Below are 20455 nucleotides of genomic sequence, written 5' to 3' on the forward strand. Positions count from 1 at the left end.
ATTGTAATAATATTATTTCATTCAGCATGATGACAATTTTCTCATCATCTAGGGAAAAAAATGTATGCATATGTTTTATTTCATATTTCTTTGGCACTTTCTCGCCATCATCCTGTACTCTAATATTGGTTTGCCTCCAGTTCTTTTACTGTAGAAGCGCGTGTCAACAGCAAATACATCGGACGCTGCTCAGGTGGTAACCGCTTAGATAATGAGTCGGTTTACAATGTATCTGGAATATCTCCTTTCACTGGCGTCCGCTCCTCTTGTGAGGTGAAAATGATTCGGCTGAGTCGGACCTCCCTCTCCTCTCCGCTGGTGATTGAATCAGCACTAAAAGCAGAGCTGAAATGTTGTTAGCTGGAGGTCATCGCCACAGTCATCTCTCCGCGCGACTGCATGCATAACCGCGCGGCGTCATGACTAGCAGCCTCGATAAGTCCATTTCACCAGTTAAAAGGGTAACATGCGACTCCCAGATAACCTTTCGCCATCCTCCGCTCGTGTACCTCCAATCTCATTACTTGAAATTGGTTTGCAAAATCTATGATGTCAGCAAGTCTCTTTCATTCCGTCGGCTAGGTGAAGCCAGTTTTTCTTCTCTGGCTCTCGGCACACTTAACATATTTATAGGTTTGATATTTATAGACTCCATAAGATTTATTGAGCCCTCACATACGTGCTGAAGCGAGAGGCTCCTGGCCGCTGGCGCATGACCATGTGAGCAGTTCATACTGTCTCCATGTGGAGCGCCTGTAATAACCTCATACCTGAGTGATTCAGCTGAGTCAAGAAGGTTTGCACGGATTTAAGCGTTCAATAACTGCGCATTATTAAAATGGTAAACTGTCTTCTTCAAGTACCAAGGTTTTTTTTTTTTTTTTTATATTTATGATTCTCATTTCAACAGTTTCAAGTATTTGTTTGCTTTTAAATAATATCCATACATACAAATTAATCTATGTCTTGCATTGTATGATAAAGAAATCATGTGATTGTATTTTTAGATGATTCAAACTTAAACTTTTACGTGAATAAAAATGCTGAAGGTCATTTCAACCGCGTCGTCTTTAGAGGTAAACAAACAACTGCTCTTTCACGACCAACATTACATCTATTATATCTTGTGATATGTGTCTCCCTTTGTAAACATAACGTGGCATTTAAACAAGGACCATTTCTGCTCAGCCACAACAAGTCAGCTTCGTCGTCCTCCCAAGTCACTCCTATCCTCTTCATGTTCTCCTTGACCACATCCATGAAGCTCATTGGTTGTCATTTCTTCCACCTCCAACACTCTTGGTCCGACACTGTCTCTCCAGTCCAAACCAAACGTATGCTAACTTTGCCTGCAAACTTCTCCACTTGATCTGTCCCTCTGACACACTCATTTCTGATCTTGTCCTTACGAGTCACTCCCAATGAGGACCTCTACTCCAGCAGTTCATACTGCCTTCACAGTCTCACTCTCTCTATAAAGCTTACCCTGGATCTTGCTCCTTCTCCTACATCAGCCATGTCCACCAGCTCCACCCTGGCTGCACTCTCTTCACTCACTCACTCATCTCCTCCGTTGAGGCCATTCTCAGCTGATGTTGTTATTTTCATCCTTCCAAACTCAGCAGGAACAGCAGTGTTCAGCCAGCGCTACCTGACAACGGTTATAATTCCCAGGCTACCAACTCGTTCCCTTGCATCATTCAGATTCGGACCATCTGCTCCCTTTTAGAAAACTCTGCAGCTGCAGTTAAAGGCTAATTAAAAGTCCAAGTGTTTGTGATCCTCCAACGCTGTCGTGGCTGCTGCCGAATGACAACAGCTGCTCGCCTCCCTTTCTGGGTGCGCTGGTGAATGTTTGGCCTCTTAAATCAAGAGCCAAATAAAGACAGATAAAGAAGGAGAAGCATTTAATTGAAGGGCGCGGACAATGCTGGCCTGAAAGGGTTTGGGATCGAAGGCAGACAGTCATGGCGACAGCGGCGGCCAGGGAGAGAAAAGCCGGGATTTGAAGGTTAGATTTGGTGAAACCTTAGTACCTGAAGCCCTGGCTGCCGGTGCCAGAATGCGTTTTTACGAGCCTGCGGTCAGACGGGAATAAAAGGCGGCGGAGCGCCTGAATGGCAACGTGCGCACACACACACGCCTCAATAGCCTCTCAGAAATCACAGTTTGGTTTTTATAATGTCACAGTTCTTCAATGTCTCCAACCCCTGCGATGCACGGTGACTGAACAAGCGCGGCACTCTTTCTCCCGGAGAAAGCTTCGCCAACACCTCTCCTTTCAAAGGTGCCAAAGTCAGGCTGAGACGGCTTTTAAACGGCATGCGGTCATTATATGGATTTTATAGCCGCTCGGTCCATCAGCCACACTTTTCCAGATTGTTCCACTTTTTTTTTTTTTTTGTCATTCCCGTTATTGTGGCTAATTACCTCTCCGTCTTGAAGTGATTTACATGAGACACATTCAGGGGCCTCTGCCGGCTCAGTGTTGAGGGTTGGCCCTGGTAAAGCAGCACCCCCCCACCCCCCTCTCTTAGGGCTGGTGGGCTCTTTTGGTACTCGGCTTTCATGTGTGCCACAGGCTCCTGTCATAGACGGGTCATTTGTCTCTCAACATTTGTCAAATAAAGTCACACCACATCTTTCTGACAAGATCCCATCGATCACAACTGTCTGCCTCTACGTTTATCAAATATGGACCCCCTCTTTTTCCACTTGGTGCCGGTGGATAGTTTCCATGCATTTACTGGAGCTGTCAATCCCGCCATACATTCGCCAACACAGTCTCACACACACCGCGTTTGTGCCATTGTACTGTAGAGGCTGAAAGGTCAGCAGGAGCGGGGACGGCTCAATATAGACCTCCGTCGTGGTTTTATATGGAAAGGCCCATAAACAGGACGTTAAGTGCGGGCCGATTGTTTAATATACAGCACAATGGCCACACACAAGAGCTACGCTCGGTGCTGCACCACTCGCTCTGTTTGAAATGGTTCTTTTGTGCGGCGCGACGGTACGTGCGTCTGCTTTTCCCACAAATCAGTGAATTTGAAACAGATTCTTTCTGGTTCCAGTTGTGGACGTGTACACTGTGGCACTTTTGTTGCCTCCTCTTGATCTTCACATGAACTGCTCATGACACCGTGTGTGTGTTTAAGCATATATATCCTTGTGAGGTCCAGTTTGGGGAAAACACCCCCTTGTCCCCACAAGGTTAAGCCTCAATTTGAGGATGAAGACTTCAAAGCAACAGGGTAGAATTGGGTTTCAGTTTGGTTCAGAGTCCTGGTTAAGGTTAGCCATTTGTTTTGGATGGTTATGTTGGTATTATGGCAAAGAAAAAAGTGTGGCAAACCTATTTGTGTGCGTGTGTAAAATTATTCAGCCTGATTCAAAAGCATTTTTAATAATGGATTTGATGGTACAACTGGTGCAAAATAAGTAACTGTGAACAGATTATACTGTACTGATGGATTCCTGTCTGCATCCCTCCATAGTTATCCGTACTCCAGTTTGAATTGTCCTCATCACTTGAAGAGAGGGATCTGAGCTTTGTTTGTAAGCACACAGTAAAGAGTCAGTTTAGTTTATCGATAGAATGTTGGGACCACAGATCGAAATAAATTATTCCTCCACTCTGACTCCAAATATTAAATTGGTTTTGAGACAAACAGCAAGCAATTCAGATTTTTTTTTGTTTTGTTATTGTAAGTTAAAAAAGAAAAAAACTTCACGTAAAAATATTTTCTCGTGAGTAAAAACTTTGGAGTAAATCTACAAAGATACAAACATTTTTATATACTATTTGTCTTTACAGAGTCGTTCCACAGCTCTGAAGATGTAACAAAAGAAAAGTTGGGCACCAATGGAAACACGTTTCCAGTAGACGTGTGTTTAAGTAGGCAAGAGGTTGTCAGACAGATAAGCTCCTTCATCGCACTCTGGCTCGCGCATCAGAACACTGTGAGTCTGTGTGTACTGTGCCAGGACAACTTCCTGGTGTGTCATCATTTAGCAGGAATTTATTTTGGAGACGATGGCGCAGACATATTGATTACCGCCATGGCAACATAAAACACACTCAGGCACAACAAGCCTGGGTGGCGAGGACCTGTGTGTGTGTGAGAGTGTTTTAGTGCTCTGGACGGATCACTTTACACAGAAGGATGGGTGGGCTCGGAAACAAACCGGGACCCCCACTTCAAAAACACTGGGTGAAAAAGAAAGAGGGAGAGATTTTCCACGACCTTAGATGGTCCGCTGAGTCTTTGTGACATTTCATTCTCGCTTTTAAACTGCTGTGGACGTGTACGCCATTTTTTTCTTTGCTTGGTTTAGTTTCATCTGGGCACTCTGGTTTCCTCCCATAGTCCAAACCCGTATGCTTGACTGTTGTGTTTGGTTCATTCCCTCAAAATGAAATTTTCTTTTTCTGACCTCTGTCAGACTGCGACATTTGGTCAATTAAATTCCCACTGACATTTAAAAAGCGATATCAAAGCCTAAACCCCATCTTCCTTTGGTTCTGGGTCGAGAAAATTAAGAAACAGTTTGGATTTTACAATGAAATCCAGACTCATGAATCATAACTTATTCCTCCAGTCTCCCTCCTCCGCTCACGTAATAGCTTTTTCGGCAGCGCCTTCCTCCATTAATTGCGCTCCACAGTGGGGGCATCGTAAAGGAGCGGCCGGGTGTTTCCCGGAGAAGCAGACAAGAACGGGCACGGCCGCATCCCCGGAGGAGGAAGTCGCTCCTTCATATCGCTGCCCACATCCATCCTCTGAATTATCTTCTCAATTCGCCGCTGAGTTCACCGCGATCCCTGAAGGTGTTAGTCATAGAGAAGGAACAAAGCTTCTCGCTGGGAGGTTTTCAAGGAGGAACACAAACGGCAGCACAAACAGGCGACGACACCAATTTCAAGTGACCTTTTTACATTTTTAGTGGTAAAATATTCCTCTCTATTACAGTCCTCCTGTGATGGAGTCATATTTCAAAGTGGCACCTTCATTACTTTGTTTCACTTCTGGTTTCCCCACGCGACTCATAACCTGTTGTTTTCCCCCCTTTTTATTCAATTACCATTCTGGCGCTTTCATTATGCAACAGTTGGAACATTAATCGCCTCCTGATATTCACAAGCATTGTTCCAGAACACAGTTTATTAGTTTACGTTGTTCCTGCAACACAAGACGTTGTCATCCAGGACTGCGATGTTAATCTCATTGTCTCTGCTCAGGTGACGTCAGATCAACTGGTGCTGCTGTTGGAGTTCCTGCTGGAGGAAGCCAGGCTGAGCGCGGCGAAGATGCGCGCGCTGGCGCAAACCTACGCCCTGCAGAACCAAGACGCTGAGGTAAGCGACCGCTTGTCTCAACCCTCGGCCATGGATATACAGTTCTTTGGTCTTGAGGGCGGCGATGTGTAATGTGTTGTAAATTCTCCTGTAATAGCCGCTCTCCTCTTTATAGCCACCATTACTGACAAAATCCCACAAGTATTCGCTTCATGTTTTAGTGCTGCACAAAGTTCCCTAATGGCACGATTACGGCTGTTTGTGAGTCTGAGTGCCGCTTCTTTGTGCGTGTGTGTGTGCGGGGATCTAAGACGCCTGAGCTGCACCCGAGTTTAGATGTTTTTAGTCGGGTTGTAATGAGATGCTCATCTGTCGAGACGCCAGACTGGGTTCATCAGAACGCGCTGAGAGAATTATGTTTAAGATAACTAAAACCACACCATCTTACTCCACATACTGGCTTTTTTTTATTTAACCGCATCAAAAAATGAAGGAGAAATTTGAAATTGTTAATAATGCGCATCCTTGACGGGATTTCTTTTCTCAAATACTGTGAAATACGGCTTTTTTTCCAATGTTGTGTATCACGGAAAGTTGTACATATGTTGCACATATTTACGTATGCATTTATGATTATGTTATGAATGAATGAATGGCCTCTAATGTATTACGTTTTCATATTTATTTGGCTTGTCTAGATTGAAAAGGCCTGAAGAACAGTTCTTATAACTTCTGTCCCTTATTCCCACTTTTCCCTGTTGTCCTGAACATTGCTTGTGTGTAACTGTGTGCAGCATGTTACAGTCAGTTACTTCAACTCTTTGAAGTCTGTTCTCCAGAGCAACCTTGCAGTTTCTGTGTCGGGTTACTTTAAAACCCTAGTATTGTGTAGGTTTCTCCATTTCCTTGGTCATTGAGTTCCACACAGCTCAGTAATGTTGTAGCCCGGGATCTTGTCTCACCCCTAGTTTTCAGTTATCTAAAGAACACGGAAAGTCAGATTAACACTACAGTTAAAACATAGGTGTTAACAATGTCTTCTGCCAGTTGATGACCTTGTGCCAGACCTCCAGGATTGAAAAAACCCTCTATAAGCGAAGCGTTGATCTCGTTCTTCAGACATACTTCCGGTTCCATGTTGCTTTTTGTTTCAGCTGCACTGAAGTTTGAGTCGAGGATCATGGAACGTTACCTTTGGCCATTTCTCATCTGAGGATTCCACACTTCCACCTCCTCCACCTTCACCTACCCAGCACACCCATCCTCTTCACTTACCGTATCCATGAACCAAACTGCAACTTTTTTGCACTGTAGACATTAGCTGCGAGCGTCGTATACCCTTAACCGTCTTTTCCTTTGCAAACCCTCCTCCACGACTAAGGGCACAAACCCCAATACGAGTTTACCAGGAGGAGGAGTCCATTCATCGACCACAGACTTGGGGTGGAAAGATGTCTCCTTCCCCTCAACCTAGACCATTACAGGGTCTAATCTGGGTTAAGCTGGGAACAGGACTTTCATCCTCAGAAAGCCGTCACTCGTTGCTGTAATTGACCTCGCGGCAGCAGAACCGAAGCCACTTAGTTATCGGCCTCGGGTTTGTCTCCTCGGTGGAACTTCCTGGCAGATGAAAGGAAAATCGGATCTGCAATTTCCAGGAAAAACATGATGGTGTTGCTAAAAATACACGGCGCCATTATGCGCATAGCCATGCATGGGAAAGCGCACTTGAACGCGCGCGCACACACACCTGCACGCTGTCCCTGGAGGCAATGGTCCAGTCCTAATGTAGCTGCTCTCATTCAGAGCAGGTCAATCACCTGCGTCGCCTCCTATAAATGTGCCCATTTGTTCTGCTGCCTTTCTGCTTTTCTCTCCCTTTTGCTCTCTGTTGTGACCTCATCTCACCTGTGCTGGAGATTGATGATCCATATCGTGTTTTCGGATAAACATTGGCCAGTAAAGGAGGCCGCTAAAGAGCCACTCAATGACCTCAGGGTGAGAGAAAGCATGGTATGATCCAGCAATTATGGAATCTGAAAGGGAGTAATCACATATTGACCCACTTGGGCTTGATGTTTGATGAAACGTACCATGCTCGCTGCCAAAGAATTCTCCTCATGCAGAACATGTGACGGGAGAGGAACATTAAAATGAGTCAGCCAAACAGTTCAAGTATAAATGTCAGGCTCATGTAAGAACGTGTCTGTACCACAACGTTTGTCTGCTGTGAAGTAGTTACTTCTCATGTCAGACTTACATTTCTTTTGGTCCCCATATGAGTACGTTGGCCACCTTGACCAATACAATTCGGACTCCTCCTTGACTCAACTGGTTTGGGAACTTTTAGGAGCACAGCTCATGTGACTCGAGGGCCCCAGCTTATTCAATCGCAAGTCTCAGAGACCTTCACAGCTTTGTAGACCGTGAGTAATATCTTGGAAACTTTGACCCGCAGCAGGCCGGGTGTCATGGTGTCTTCTAGCAGCAGCGATAGATTTTAAAATGGAGACTGTTTCAGAGACATATCCTCCGTTAGAGCACTTCTGTTCTGTCGGTTGCCGTGATGTTCACAGTCCGCTGACGCTGGTGTGGCGTGCCAGCCTCCACATGCGTGACGTGCCCTGCAGTCAAAGGAAATGTGTGGCGGACCACAAGTTTGCCTTTGTCGACGGTGGCCATACGTACGTGTAAAGCGGCAGCATGTGTTCGCATGTAAGAGACGCCGTGCGTGACTCTGGTCCACTTCCTTTCATATGAGCCTTGTGATGGAGAGGAGGGGGACGTGTGCGTCCATATTTTATTACATTAGTCCAGTCTTGTTCACAAGGGCCTTTGTTTCCGAACCACACGTTTGAGCTTGAGCAAACAAGAGGTGGCTGCCTCAATGTCACCCTGACGAAATATTCACAAATTGAAATTCAGAAAAGGAACTATAATCACAAGTGAGTAGTTAAAATATATATATACACAACCTGAGTCTGAAACTGCCCAGTACAGTAAATATCATTTACAGTTCTAAAATGCTTTTTTTATGCAGAAAAATACAAATGAATGAAACCTCAATTTTAAAAGAAAGTGTGATGTATTTTATGATAGTGGATAATTATATAAAAAAGAAACAAAATCAAAGAAAATAAAAGCAAACTGTTGAAGATAGGTAGAAGTTATGATAAAATATGACAAGATTGGTATTATTAAAATGTAAATAGCATACTCTTCCTTTTTTAGGTATCTAATTACTGCGCTTAAAACATATCCACAAATATGAATCATAAATAATTTCCACCAGGAGTATCTCAGTATCACAAAAATAGCAATATATTTCAGCTTGTTTAGTTTCACAATGATCTCGTGGGGTTCCCAGGAATGTGGCCACACTTTGCTCAGAGGTCACAAGGGTGCGCGTTATCATAAGAGAGGATGACGCAAAGTTGAAGGCTTCACATTCTCCGACCACTTCCAAAGGTTCTGCCTGTCCAATGACAAAAAAATAAAAAATCCCTCACACGTACCTGCTCGCTTTGACTCCCGAGGGCATGTACAGTCAGCACAGTAGATCTACAGTATATTGGCTACAGGAGAGTCCAAACATCACCGATCATGTTCATTCTGTTCCAAATATCTTGAGATATTGTTCATATCACTTCAGTCATACTTTGGGTTGGTCATCTTTAATATGAAATTCTTTGTTGAGTTATGGAGGCAAGAAAAGCTGCCCATCACATGTGTCTAACTGGCACGCACACACACACAGTGTGTCTGTAAATGCTGTGAAGACAGAGGGAGTGTGTAGTGGTGGTGAGTGTGTATGGTTGGGGGGGGGGGAAGGGGGTCGCTGGTAATAAATGAAGGAATGTCACAGTGTAATTGCATGTGCTGTCAGAAAGTGAGGTCCTGGGAGAGGAAGCGGCGAAAATGCAGGGTAAGGAGAGGTTCAGCAGGCAGCTGCTCTGCCTCAGGGTTCTCCCCAGGAATGTAAGCCAGCGAAGGCAACAGCTGCTGGGGCTACACGGGGCAGAAGGGCGAGACTGGCACTGCAGGACACACACACACACACACACACACACACACACACACACGCTTGCTCCCATGTGGGCAAGGACCTCAAGATCACATTACGTCTTGTGTTGCTCGTCATGTCTGGACGAGGATTTGTGCGTCCATCCAGAATAAACATCCATCTGAGATGAAGATTTGAAATTTGGACGCCAGCTCTTCGGAGACCAATTAAAACTGGTGTTTACGCAGCAGGACGTGTGGATGAATTTGTTGTCTGTGAGGCGACTAAATCCTTGGCTGCATTAACAGCAGGAAAAATATTCCCACACTTCTGACTGCTGTTTTTCAGAAAAGCTTTATGACTGTTGCGATGTCCTTTTATCTTGGAGAGTCTCTCCAAACAAAGTGACGTCCGTATTTGTGGACAGAACGACTCAGAAAAGGACGGTGTTTGTTCTTGCATATTGGATCATATTTTGCTGAGTCAACCAAGCGATGGGATACCTTTTTTTTTTTTTAACTCAGATTTGATCCACTTGCTTTTGCCAAACAACAAACATCAGGGTGGTAGATGAGAAAAACCATACTGGGTCAGCACTGGTGTCAGGTCTGCCTTTGGTGATGTTAGTCGACAGGACACAAGTGAACATTGGGACACTGCAAAGGAACAGAAGGGAAATAGTTTTAGACGCACGAGTTGGAATGGAATGAAATGTTGGGGTCTTGACTGGAAAGGGTGGGGAGTTGGCTGATGTCCAGAAGAATGATAGGCACATCATGTGTTCTTCACACCAAGTGGAAAGGACAGAAACACTGGGGATGGAGTATATACTGAGTGAATCATAAGTGTTATTGACCATGTCGTGACACTTCTCTGTCCCTCGTTTTATGTTTTAGATGGTTTCCGACCGTATCATTACTCCGCATTGTTATTCAAATTCCATTGATCATGCGCCAATGAGCACGTCATGCCTCGGCAGGGTTTTGGTAGGTTTCTTACCTTACCATCTTGGAGCTCAACATTAATGCACATGCATCCCCATGCTAGCTTAAAGCTAGACGTTGCTAGTGAGTGCTTACGTGCCGCAGGTAGGATGTCAGCAGGAGAAAGAGGAACTCCACCTAACTAGACGGGATGATGATTCCCAGAGGGAGAGAACAGTCATGGGAGCAGAATTCAATGGCTATGTAGGAGTCAAGGACAGATGGTGGAGGTGAACACATCCTTCCAGAAGAGAGGAACGCATGGTGAGATGCAAGAGATCAGTGACAGAAGAGTAGCAGTTAGAGTGAAAGGAAAGATCAACAGCACAGTAGAGAGACCTGCTAAGATGCATGGGTCCGAGACAGTCGCTCTGACACAAACAGATGTGTCAGAGTTGTAGATGCCCAGTTCAGTGGGAGTGTCCGGGAAGGTGGAGAGAGGTTAGGAGACAAAGAGAGACATGGAGAGGTGAGGCATTGAACACGACGGTTTAAGAATGTTAGACATGGAGGCGATGGCCTGAAGAAGTGATGGAAGAGGCGGAAGACAACCACTAAGGTTCACCAATGTGACGAAAGAGGACTTGAAGAGAATAGGTGTTAGAAGGGAGGATGGTCAAGATACTGTAGGTTTAGGCAGAGGCAGACTTGCAGTGGCAACTTCTGATGGGAAATGCCGAAGGTCTCTTTCAGAAGAGCATATCAATTTCAAACTCACAGTCGGCGTGGATGAAGAAGGATGATGGCTGAGGCGGGAACAAAACTGGCCTCTGATCTCTCCTGTAACCGCGGCAACAGAGCTGCTATTGATTCTCAGCGTGGAACTTCCAGGCATCGTCTTCCTCACACTGGATCCCATGCAGTCATGTCACAACGCTCTCTGAACTTGACATCTATTTCTCATGAAGATGTTGGATTCCATGACTTCCTGAATTCTTTCCCTCCGCTCCCACATTCCAGAGCAGAGTCAGGAAGGTTCAACTTTGATAGCAACCTTCAAGTAGTCCTAGTCATACTCCCAAAATATTACACGACCGACTTGAAGATACGAGCCAGAGTTGACAACGTTTGTCTGTTTTGTCAGTGGCTTGTTCCTAGCTAGCCAGGGTTGTAGTTTAGCCAGAGACCAGGACCGGCTTTCTATTCATGACACCAAGATGCAGATATGTGTCAATTTTACTGTAAAAAAAAGAGCATCACAAATCACTTTTGTTGGCTTATTTGCGGGAAGACACTTTGGTAAAATGGTCTTCTTGTTCCAGGTTCGCCATCGCTGGTGCGAGCTGGTGGTCAAGCATGGATTCTCTGAAGCTTATGGAGACCTGGAACACTTCCTGGTTCACGACCAGGTAAATCCTGTCTTCCTGTTCGGCCTCATCTGCCTTCAATGTTGAAAATGTTCACTTCAGAATTTGAAATGATGGGCTATGTTTGTTTCCATAGGCCATGGGTGTGTATCTCTATGGTGAGCTGATGGTTCACGAGGACTCGGAGCAGCAGGAGCTGGCTCGCCGCTGCCTCTCGCGGGTCAGTGCAGAAATGGACCGGTCCGCACGCAAAGTGGTGGAGGAGATGGTGCTGTGACAGGTAGCTCCACTTCCTAGATTTACTATCACTGGCAACACCGTCTTCATCTGGCTCTTGTTGAGCAAGAATAAATAGGCAGCCACAGGACTCGACTTTCATGGCCTCTCTCTGTTCCTACCTCCATGTTTGTGTTGAGTCGTGAAGTTAGAAGTCTGCGGGGTGATTCACGGGTCTGAATCCTGAGTTTTATTTGAACTTATTCGAAGAGAAACCACGAGCAGCAGGCGTGATCATGTGACCAAGTCAGGCTCTGACCCTGGAGTCTGAGATAACACGTGTAAAACAAAGTGTTGGAGAGCCGTCGCCGCTGCAGCCACTTGGCTACCTTTCCTTCACATTCCTCCCTGATCACGCTGTGTGTCTGCGTGTGTTTGTCCTCTCGGAATGGGGCCTTTTCCGTGGTTTCACAGCAGCGCCGTCAGGATGTGTTTGTCAGAGAAGGAATTTGGGAATGTGCTCCTCAAACAAACGAGAACGGGTCAGTGAGCGTTTTCTAAGGGGCTCAGGTTCGCCTACATTTGACATGGGGATCTTTCTTTTTTTTTAAACCCTCGTGTGTGTGTGTGTGTGTGTGTGTGTGTGTGTGTGTGTGTGTGTGTGTGTGTGTGTGTGTGTGTGTGTGTGTGTGTGTGTGTGTGTGTGTGTGTGTGTGTGTGTGCGTGTGCGTGTGCGTGCGAGTGGCCGCACCTCTGATGAGAGAGGAGTTTATTGCTTTTACTAAATGAGGGGCAGATCGAAATTGATGGTTCAACTCCACAGGAATAGGGAGGATGCGCCTGAGTGGAGGGGAGGACAGTGGTGACACCTCTCTTTGTAGCCTTTGATATCACTCCTCTCTTCACTGACGTGAGACGTTGAATAATGGAGCAGGTAATTAAACAGTCGAGCGTGGGAACTGTTTATAGATGGTGTCTCTCAAAATCCAGAAAGCATAAACCTGCTGTTTTGTGTGTAATGGCACGTCGCAGGTTGTCCACAGCTTTTCATTAAAGCACAAAAATGGCACTCACCACCGCAAACACTTCCTGCTTCACGACACACACATCGGCATTTTTAAATGAACCGTTCTCAGGAGCAGTGGTCAATGTGTATTTATTGAGGCGGACAAGTTGAATTTAAAGTTTTTAGTCAGGAGAGTGAAGCTTATCCGTGCAGGGGGTCAAACATTTTATCGGTGAGATCATCCTCAGTCAGCATAAAGCATCTCTGTTGCCCTCCACAGACACACTCCTCTCATACATTGTCACTATGTTTGACATTATGATGATGTACAAAACCACCATACGAGATCAATGGAAACAATTCTGCCTCCCTGCATTTTAACTTTCCACTAACTTCAGTCCTGACCCTCAGTGGATTGACCTTCTTTTCTAACACCACTTGAGGGACGGGGGAAGTTGTTTATCAACCATCGAACACGAACCAGAAGAGCCTCACTCCCATCTTACATTCAATTCCCTCCAATCTGAAAAAAAAAAAAAATAGTTTATTTGTTGACATTTTCCATCAGTCCATTTTGAGCCAACTATATGTATTTGATGCTCCTCCCTGCTGCATAAATTGATTTGGTTCTCAAAAAAAATGAACCCTGACCATAACACAAAAGATTGAATTTGATTTATTTACACAGAAATGTGGAAAGATATTATTATTAGATATTAAGACAGCAACCCTTCCAGTGCTACCTAATGGTGGCGCTCATTTACAGTCTGCTAAATTCAAAGTAAGTGCAAGGTTTAAATAGTGCATTATTAAATAGGGCTGATAAAAGTCTCAAAAATATGACATCAGTGGAAGAAAAGATAATGTCAGCCTGAAAAAAAGGATACAATCTTAACCACATCATCAAAAGAGAAAAGAAGCTTGAAACAAGTAGAAAAGGGGCTTGTGTGATTTTAAGTTACATTTAGCAGTACACACAGTTTCTGGTGCACCTAGGAGAAAAAAACTGTTTGGTTTGAATAATGTTCTTTTTTAAGGAACTATAGTAAACATTAACTTAACTTGTGAGCACAGATGTGATGCTCATGCAGTCACTTCTACCTTCCTTCTATTGTTCTCACTTTATCTTGTAAAAGTCTTTGGACTGAGAGGGCATCAACTATCTGAACTTCCAACTTCATTTGTGGCTTTAAAAAGATGTTTCGGAGACAGCTGACCAGCTTCTGTGCTCACATACTCATAGTGCATTGTCTGTACTTGAACCTACGCTGCAGGAGGTGCTCACACAACACAGCACCACCACTGTCTGTCTGCCACCAGAGTCTCCAACTTTGGTCGGTTCTCTGAGCCAAAGCCTCAAGAGCACCATCAGCTCTTGGACTCATAAACTGGAGATGTAATGACTCTTCTGTGCCTTGGCTTCACGCCCCCACGCCAGTGACCTTGGTCAACTACACGTCATGGGTTCTGCTAAATATGTGTGGTCATAAATCTCAGTGACTTACGGACCCCTGTCCGAGACCCTCACCAAGACCTGCTCTTATCTACAGAAACACAAACTGGCACAGACAGCTCTACACGTAGGTTGTGAAAGGCTTTCCAGACAAGTGCTCGGCATCTGGCTCGCTCCTAATAAATCACACACACGCACACACAGATCGCCTGTCGGCATCCTTCACTGCACCCCCCTGTGGCACCAGGAGGAAGGGAACACGGCAGCTTTGACACAACAAAGACATGAAACATTTAGAGACGAATCTCTTCGCTTAACAACTGTGTCCCCGCGGACAGGAGCCAAGCGGCATCTGTAACTTCTCATGGATCAAGCTGGTCAAGTTGGGTCAGGTCCAGGTCTCAGTCCAATTAAAATGAAAGATGGAGCAGACCCCTCACTGTGTTTTCGTATTGCACAGTTGGGAGACTGATTTATGTTTTACTGCTCACTTTGTGGATCCTCGACGTCCATTCTTATGTGGAGCACTCCTCCATGTGCCCCACACACACACACAACTGAGTTCATGCTCTGGACCAGTGGAGGGCAGTTCCTCACTCCATTGGGCCACATCAGAAACTGCTGTCGCAGTCGCCCTGAAAACATTTGGGCGGAAAGGAAAAAAACAGTCCCAAGAAACGCCTGGCATGTGGAAAAACTATTACTTGAAAAAATGAGTACTTCATAACTCAGGAGCAGTTTAATTCATGCATATTCCTCACTTATCTTTCGGGGCTTGACAGACCCTCACAACAGTCACAGTATATGATGCGGTCACTTCTCTTGCCGAGGGGTCAACTGAAAACATGCCTGCGTCTTCTCTGAGTTTTCATCCAACAGCAAACCCTGAAAAGGAGAAGGGTGGTCCCTCCCTGGTTCTCCCCCAGTCCACATGCCTCTGGAATCCCTCTTGATCCACTTAATGAGGGGCATTTCGCCGGGTTAGCCGAGCGTGGCGAATGGCAGAGGGCTAACCAAAGAATGAGCGCGAAGACCAACAGGTCTGTTTTCTCTTCGCGACTCGGGAGGCAGAGAAAAGTTGAGGAGGTTCAGCACTGGAGCAGCGGGCGTTCTCGACTGTCTGGGCCGTGAGGGTTCCTGGCGTGCTGATTTGTGACTTATGATAAAATCACATTGCCAGGGATTACCACACAGTCCTGACCCAGCCCGTCGCCACGGCAACCAAAGCCCTCGTGTCCCCACTCAAGACACTTAAAAAGACGCAACTTCCCGATGTTTGTGACTGTCAGAGTGAGCGGAGGGAGGATGGTGACTCTGTGAGGGCCGGGGTGGACCTCGGAGGAGCAGGCTGACAGATCCTCGACCTCCTCTCCAGACAGGCGCAGAGCTTAGCTGATTGGTGAACAGTGATTGATTCCCTCTTTGTTCACAGTGGCTAAGTTCTGCACCTGAGGAGAGCCGCACTCAGACCAGCAGACAAAGGAAGCCTCCTTTCGTTCATTATCTACTGAGCATCACATCCCTGGGCGCCAGCTTTGTTTGCCTGCCACTAAGCCAGCGGTCCACTGTCACCTTCTGGTCCCACCCTCCTCCTGTGTCCTCTCCACTCTCCCACCTCCAAAGCGCTTCACCTTCCACAGAAACAAAACTTGTCTTAAATTCAGCAACATTTCTGAGGAGCGTCACGCCGCGCGCGCTTTCATCTGCCTCCTTTTCTCCGTCTGCTTTCACGCCTCCGCCTCTGTCCGCTCTTATTAAGGCTAATCCTACAGACAATGTTGAATTCCTGCTCTGTAGTTGTGGAGAAGGTGAGAGCCAAGTACTCTGGGAGTGAGACGCTACATTCAAAACTAATGAGGCTCAAACGCAGCGATCACTGCAGACAGATATTTCATCAAACAGGAAAAGAAGGAGCTGTCGGCTGTTTTATTAACAAGTTCTCAAAGTCTTACCGTGTTCAAACTTATTTTGAGTCAACTTTGACCAGCAGAGGTCGCTACAGCCATCGAAGCGCCTTCCTCAAACACTTTTAGGTTGTTGGTTAGTAAATCCAGAGCATCATCACCAAACCCACCGACAGAGCTACTCTGGGGCTGCAGTCTCTTAAGGACCCTCCTCCAGCTCCTCCTGAGGTCCAAGCTTCTCTCCGTGTCTTTAAGGGAAAGTCCTGACACATTTCAGCCATTTGAATTCACAAACTTATTCTGATAGTCACTGCTCATTGCTCTTGAGCCAACGTAAGGGTCAACTGCCTGCTCATTTGAGATCCCAGCCTTTTGGCTCAGCTCTTTTTCCCAGGATACATTGCAAAGATGTCATCACATCCACCCCTTTCCCAATGAGGAATCATGGTCTCTGACACAGAGATGACCCTCATCCTGGGGGCTTCCTCTCACTCTCATAGCAACAGAGTCTAAATCCAAAACCTCCCCTTCCTCTGAAAGTGAAGATTTCATCCTCGTGTCTTCAAGATGGAGGAAAAACTCTGATCAAGTCAAACCAGTGTAAGAAGATCAACAAACACCATCTCTGACTGATTCACCGTATCTCCAGCTCATTTATTTCCCAGCTACTCCTTTCCGCAGCCAGTCAAAACAATGACAGATGGTACATCTTTCTGAAATGACCAGGCTTTTTTTGGACGGGCTAATATACGGCTCTATAATATTCACAGCGACAAGATGGCGCTTAACCGGGGACAGATGTGTGAATTAGAAATGAGGGCCATGTGGGGCTTGTCATTTCTCCTCTATATTTAGGATCTGTTAAAAGAGTAATGACCATCAAAGGCCTATGAAAGAGGGAACAGTCATCAGAGCGAACATCTAACGCCTGATTTATTGCGAGCTAATGGCGAGGAAATGGTGCTCGGCACATCAAAGACGGAGCGACGTTGTCGACCCACACTGAAAATAAACGCATTCTGATCGCACCGTCTTCTCTGCGGCCTGCTGAACGTGATTAATCGTCTGTTTAAAGTCGGGCAAACTGCCGCAGCGCCCACAGCCGCGTGTGCATGCGCCGTCCAGAATTCACTGTTGAGCCTCGAAGCGCCATCCACTTGGCGCGGGCAGAGATGTTGAGAGACAAACCGTTGATATCAGCAGAGGGCGGGTGCAGACGGGCGTCAGTCTTCATAAGACACCAGAGCTCAGCTACACGATCTGCCTGTCAAAATGTGGGCTCCTCGACCGCAAGGCAGCCAGAAGAGGGAAGGTTTGGGCCTGGCCTCCTGTGCCTACTGAGCTGATAATCAGTTTTATTGAACTACTGGCTCAGTTCAGCAGGAACAGGAGTCCGGCCCACTCTCTCACGACACAAACCACCCAGTGAATTATGGGTTTAATAATGTGGGACGTTTTGTTTCCTGTCTTTTTTTTTAAAAAACATGTTACAAATAAAAAATGCTGAGCAACAGATTGTTCCGTTGGTTTCTTCTTCACAAACAAGAGTCGATGACAAGACTATCAAAAGACTTCTGTATCACTGCCACCAGATCTGTCACAGCATCAGATGATCACTTTCTTAAAGTCATCGCACCACTTCCAGCTCAGAAGCTTTCTACTTCACTGCCAATGACAATGCAGGACATCACTGGGTCGACCTGACATTCCAGTAACATCCAACTTACGACCTGCTCGACTTACGTCCACCCGTACTTACAACTACGGCCAGCAGATTTTTTTTTTTACGTCCGGTTGGTCGGAACCGATCCCGGTGGTAAGTCGGATGTTACTTGAATATGGACTACTAAATGGGTGCAGGACATTAAGGCTGCTGATTAAGTTCTCGCACAAATTCCAGCAGTCTTTCTAGACTCTGGGTTGAACCCAGAGCTCAGTCAACACCACAACCAAGATGTTGTTCCACCACAAATGTCGACCTGATTTTCCACATTTGCTAACATGTTCTCTTTCTCACCCTCCAGGTGGCTGACAGAAGAAGAGGGTTCGCCTCTAAACACGGGCGAGTCAGACTGCAGGAATGTTAAGAGCAAAATTCTTCGCGCCAGTAAACAAAATGCTTCTCATTTTGAAAGTGGAACAAAACAAGCTGCTTCTGGTGAGACGGAATGCGGACAGATGGTCGAAGGTTGAACCTGTTTGGCTTTAAGGCTGGTCTTATAGAAACGTTCCACTGTGTACATCTGAAGCTGTGGGCACAGGCGAGTGTGGAGGTGTAGTCTGAAGTCATGAGCTGTTCCCAGATAGTTTAGACTGCAAGTGCTCTCAGGTGTGTTTTTATTCACAACAGATGACTTCATTCCTGACCAGGATGTGAAATACAAAACAAAGCTCTGTGACCACTGCTGTTCCATGTTGGACTCTTTTTATAAAAATAAATATTTTTCTTTAAAATTGTCGGTCTTCTGGCCTTTTTTTATTTTGAATCAAGTCATAAAATGAACATTAAAGAACTCTGACTGATGAATAGTTGGATGGGACAATTTGGATACATTAAAAAGTGAATTCAAACAGACAAATCCTATTTCAAAGGCTCACCAAAGGTCATTGCTTCTTGATGGGAAGATGATGCAAGCAACAGTCAGACACCACTCTGCCTTCATTCTCTTCTAAATAGAAAGCTGAAAACACCTTGTGAACCATCAGGAACCGCAGTGAGAAGCCTTGTCGATGGGGCTGTTTTCATCAAGTTAAATCATATGACTCGATGATTTTAAATGCACCAGAACATTAGCAGTCCAACTAGGTTTCCTCTGTGCACTCTGACTTCCTCCCACAGTCCCAAAACATTAAGTGGTTAAACTGTACCCCTGGGTGAGAGAGAGTGGTTGTCTGCTGCGGCCTGGCGAACTATCCGGGGTGGCCCCCGCCTCTCGCCCCTGACTCCAGCCCACGACTTGTAGAAGCCTGCTAAACAAAAGGTCCTGGGTCCACGTGTTTCTGTGATGTCTGTTGAACTTTACTGAACACCACCTTTCTGTATTGATATTCCTCTCTCTATTATAAAAATGATCAGCCCAAATCCTTTAAGCGCTGACACGCGACAGTTCAGTAAGAAAATTTGAGACAGGTTTCCCGTGAGGTGCCCATGCCAGAGTGGAGATTAAGGTAACAGGTAACAACCTTAGGCACTGATCCGGACGGCAATCCATGCTAGAGGTGGGATTAAAACGCAGAGTAGCAACCACCACTTACAGTTCAGAACATTGATTTCATCCACAGAGTGTTCTGACAGTCATTTCACAGCCTACACGTGTTGGCGTCAGTAAATATGTTAAACTAAGCCTGCATGAACAAGAGTGGCCATCTGAGTAGAATGACATCAGAGGAGCAGCTCACGAGAATAACATTTAAAAGGGAGCTCTCTCTCATCTCAGCGCGGCATTCGAGGAATCAACTTTGTCCATTATATCTTTTAAAACATGATAATAAACCTACATTGAGAGACTCACGAACCTCCCTCCATTTTCAGCCCATTCCCCAAAGAGGAGTTGAGAGCAAGAACTTGATAATGCGAAAACAAAAGCGCTCTGTTGAGAACAGCCGCTCCGTTTCTCAGATCAATCTCCCGTCCCATCGTTCTGTCAGCGAAACCCTTTTAACTTTGGCGCCAACCCAGAACGCGTCGAATGAGGACACAGTATCACCATGTGCCAAAATAAACCCCAAATATCAATCACCTTAAACTAATGTGGGCATCACAGGGACTCACTCACACCTCGGATGTGACTCACGGTGGTGAAGGGTTTTATTGTGCACCGTGTAGAGTGGGAGCTGTGTTGACAATTATCAATCCACATCTTAAAGAAAACAAGGAGCTCAGTGAAGTATAAGGCGCGTGTATTTGCAGAGGGAATATTACCACTTGGTTTTAATTGTGTGTCTTTACAGTCTGCCAGTGTCGCATGAAAGATTTATACCGTCAGGCTTTTTTAATGAGTGGGAGGACACACTGAACGAGCCGCTGCTTCTTTTCTCTGTGATCTGTCACTGCTCAAGTGTCCTTGCGGGCCTCGTAGTTGTTGGTGTGTGAGCGCGTACGGCTGCAGCCGCTTCACATAATCTGTCCTTGTGGTGTCGCACTGACACACTCCTGTCATTGTATCGCAGCGTGCTCACACCAGAGCGCGGCCATTTGTCATTCTGCAGGCGCAGCCGGAGAATAGTACACCCGAGGATGAGCCGGCTGATGAGCGCTTAGGTGCATTAATGCCCGTGTCAGCA

General features: G+C 45.8%; 2 protein-coding genes across 14 annotated transcripts in view; one reads left to right on the forward strand and one right to left on the reverse strand.

Annotated features, from left to right (window-relative positions):
* The window catches only part of aopep (aminopeptidase O (putative)), an 84940-nt gene extending 66321 nt beyond the window's left edge, over nucleotides 1–18619 (forward strand). For 4 of the 6 annotated variants that reach the window (XM_053869561.1, XM_053869565.1, XM_053869567.1 and 1 more), the window contains 4 exons: nucleotides 5243–5359; nucleotides 11548–11634; nucleotides 11729–11872; nucleotides 18196–18619. In XM_053869561.1, coding sequence (XP_053725536.1) covers nucleotides 5243–5359; nucleotides 11548–11634; nucleotides 11729–11869 — 345 coding nt within the window. In that variant the 3' untranslated portion in view covers nucleotides 11870–11872; nucleotides 18196–18619. Of the gene's footprint in view, nucleotides 1–5242; nucleotides 5360–6453; nucleotides 9096–11547; nucleotides 11635–11728; nucleotides 11873–18195 lie in introns of those variants that run through there. The other 2 variants (XM_053869563.1, XM_053869564.1) reach the window with 2 other exon arrangements.
* The window catches only part of fancc (FA complementation group C), a 52911-nt gene that overhangs the window by 7719 nt on the left and 24737 nt on the right, over nucleotides 1–20455 (reverse strand). For 6 of the 8 annotated variants that reach the window (XM_053869573.1, XM_053869575.1, XM_053869574.1 and 3 more), the window contains one exon: nucleotides 12444–13337. The exons of 1 other annotated variant lie outside the window; for it this stretch is intronic. The gene's annotated coding sequence lies outside the window, so the exon portion shown is untranslated. Of the gene's footprint in view, nucleotides 1–8494; nucleotides 9959–12443; nucleotides 13338–20455 lie in introns of those variants that run through there. One more of the 8 variants, XM_053869569.1, reaches the window with a different exon arrangement.

Source organism: Synchiropus splendidus, chromosome 7 (assembly GCF_027744825.2).
Source record: "Synchiropus splendidus isolate RoL2022-P1 chromosome 7, RoL_Sspl_1.0, whole genome shotgun sequence".
Lineage (NCBI taxonomy): Eukaryota > Metazoa > Chordata > Actinopteri > Syngnathiformes > Callionymidae > Synchiropus > Synchiropus splendidus.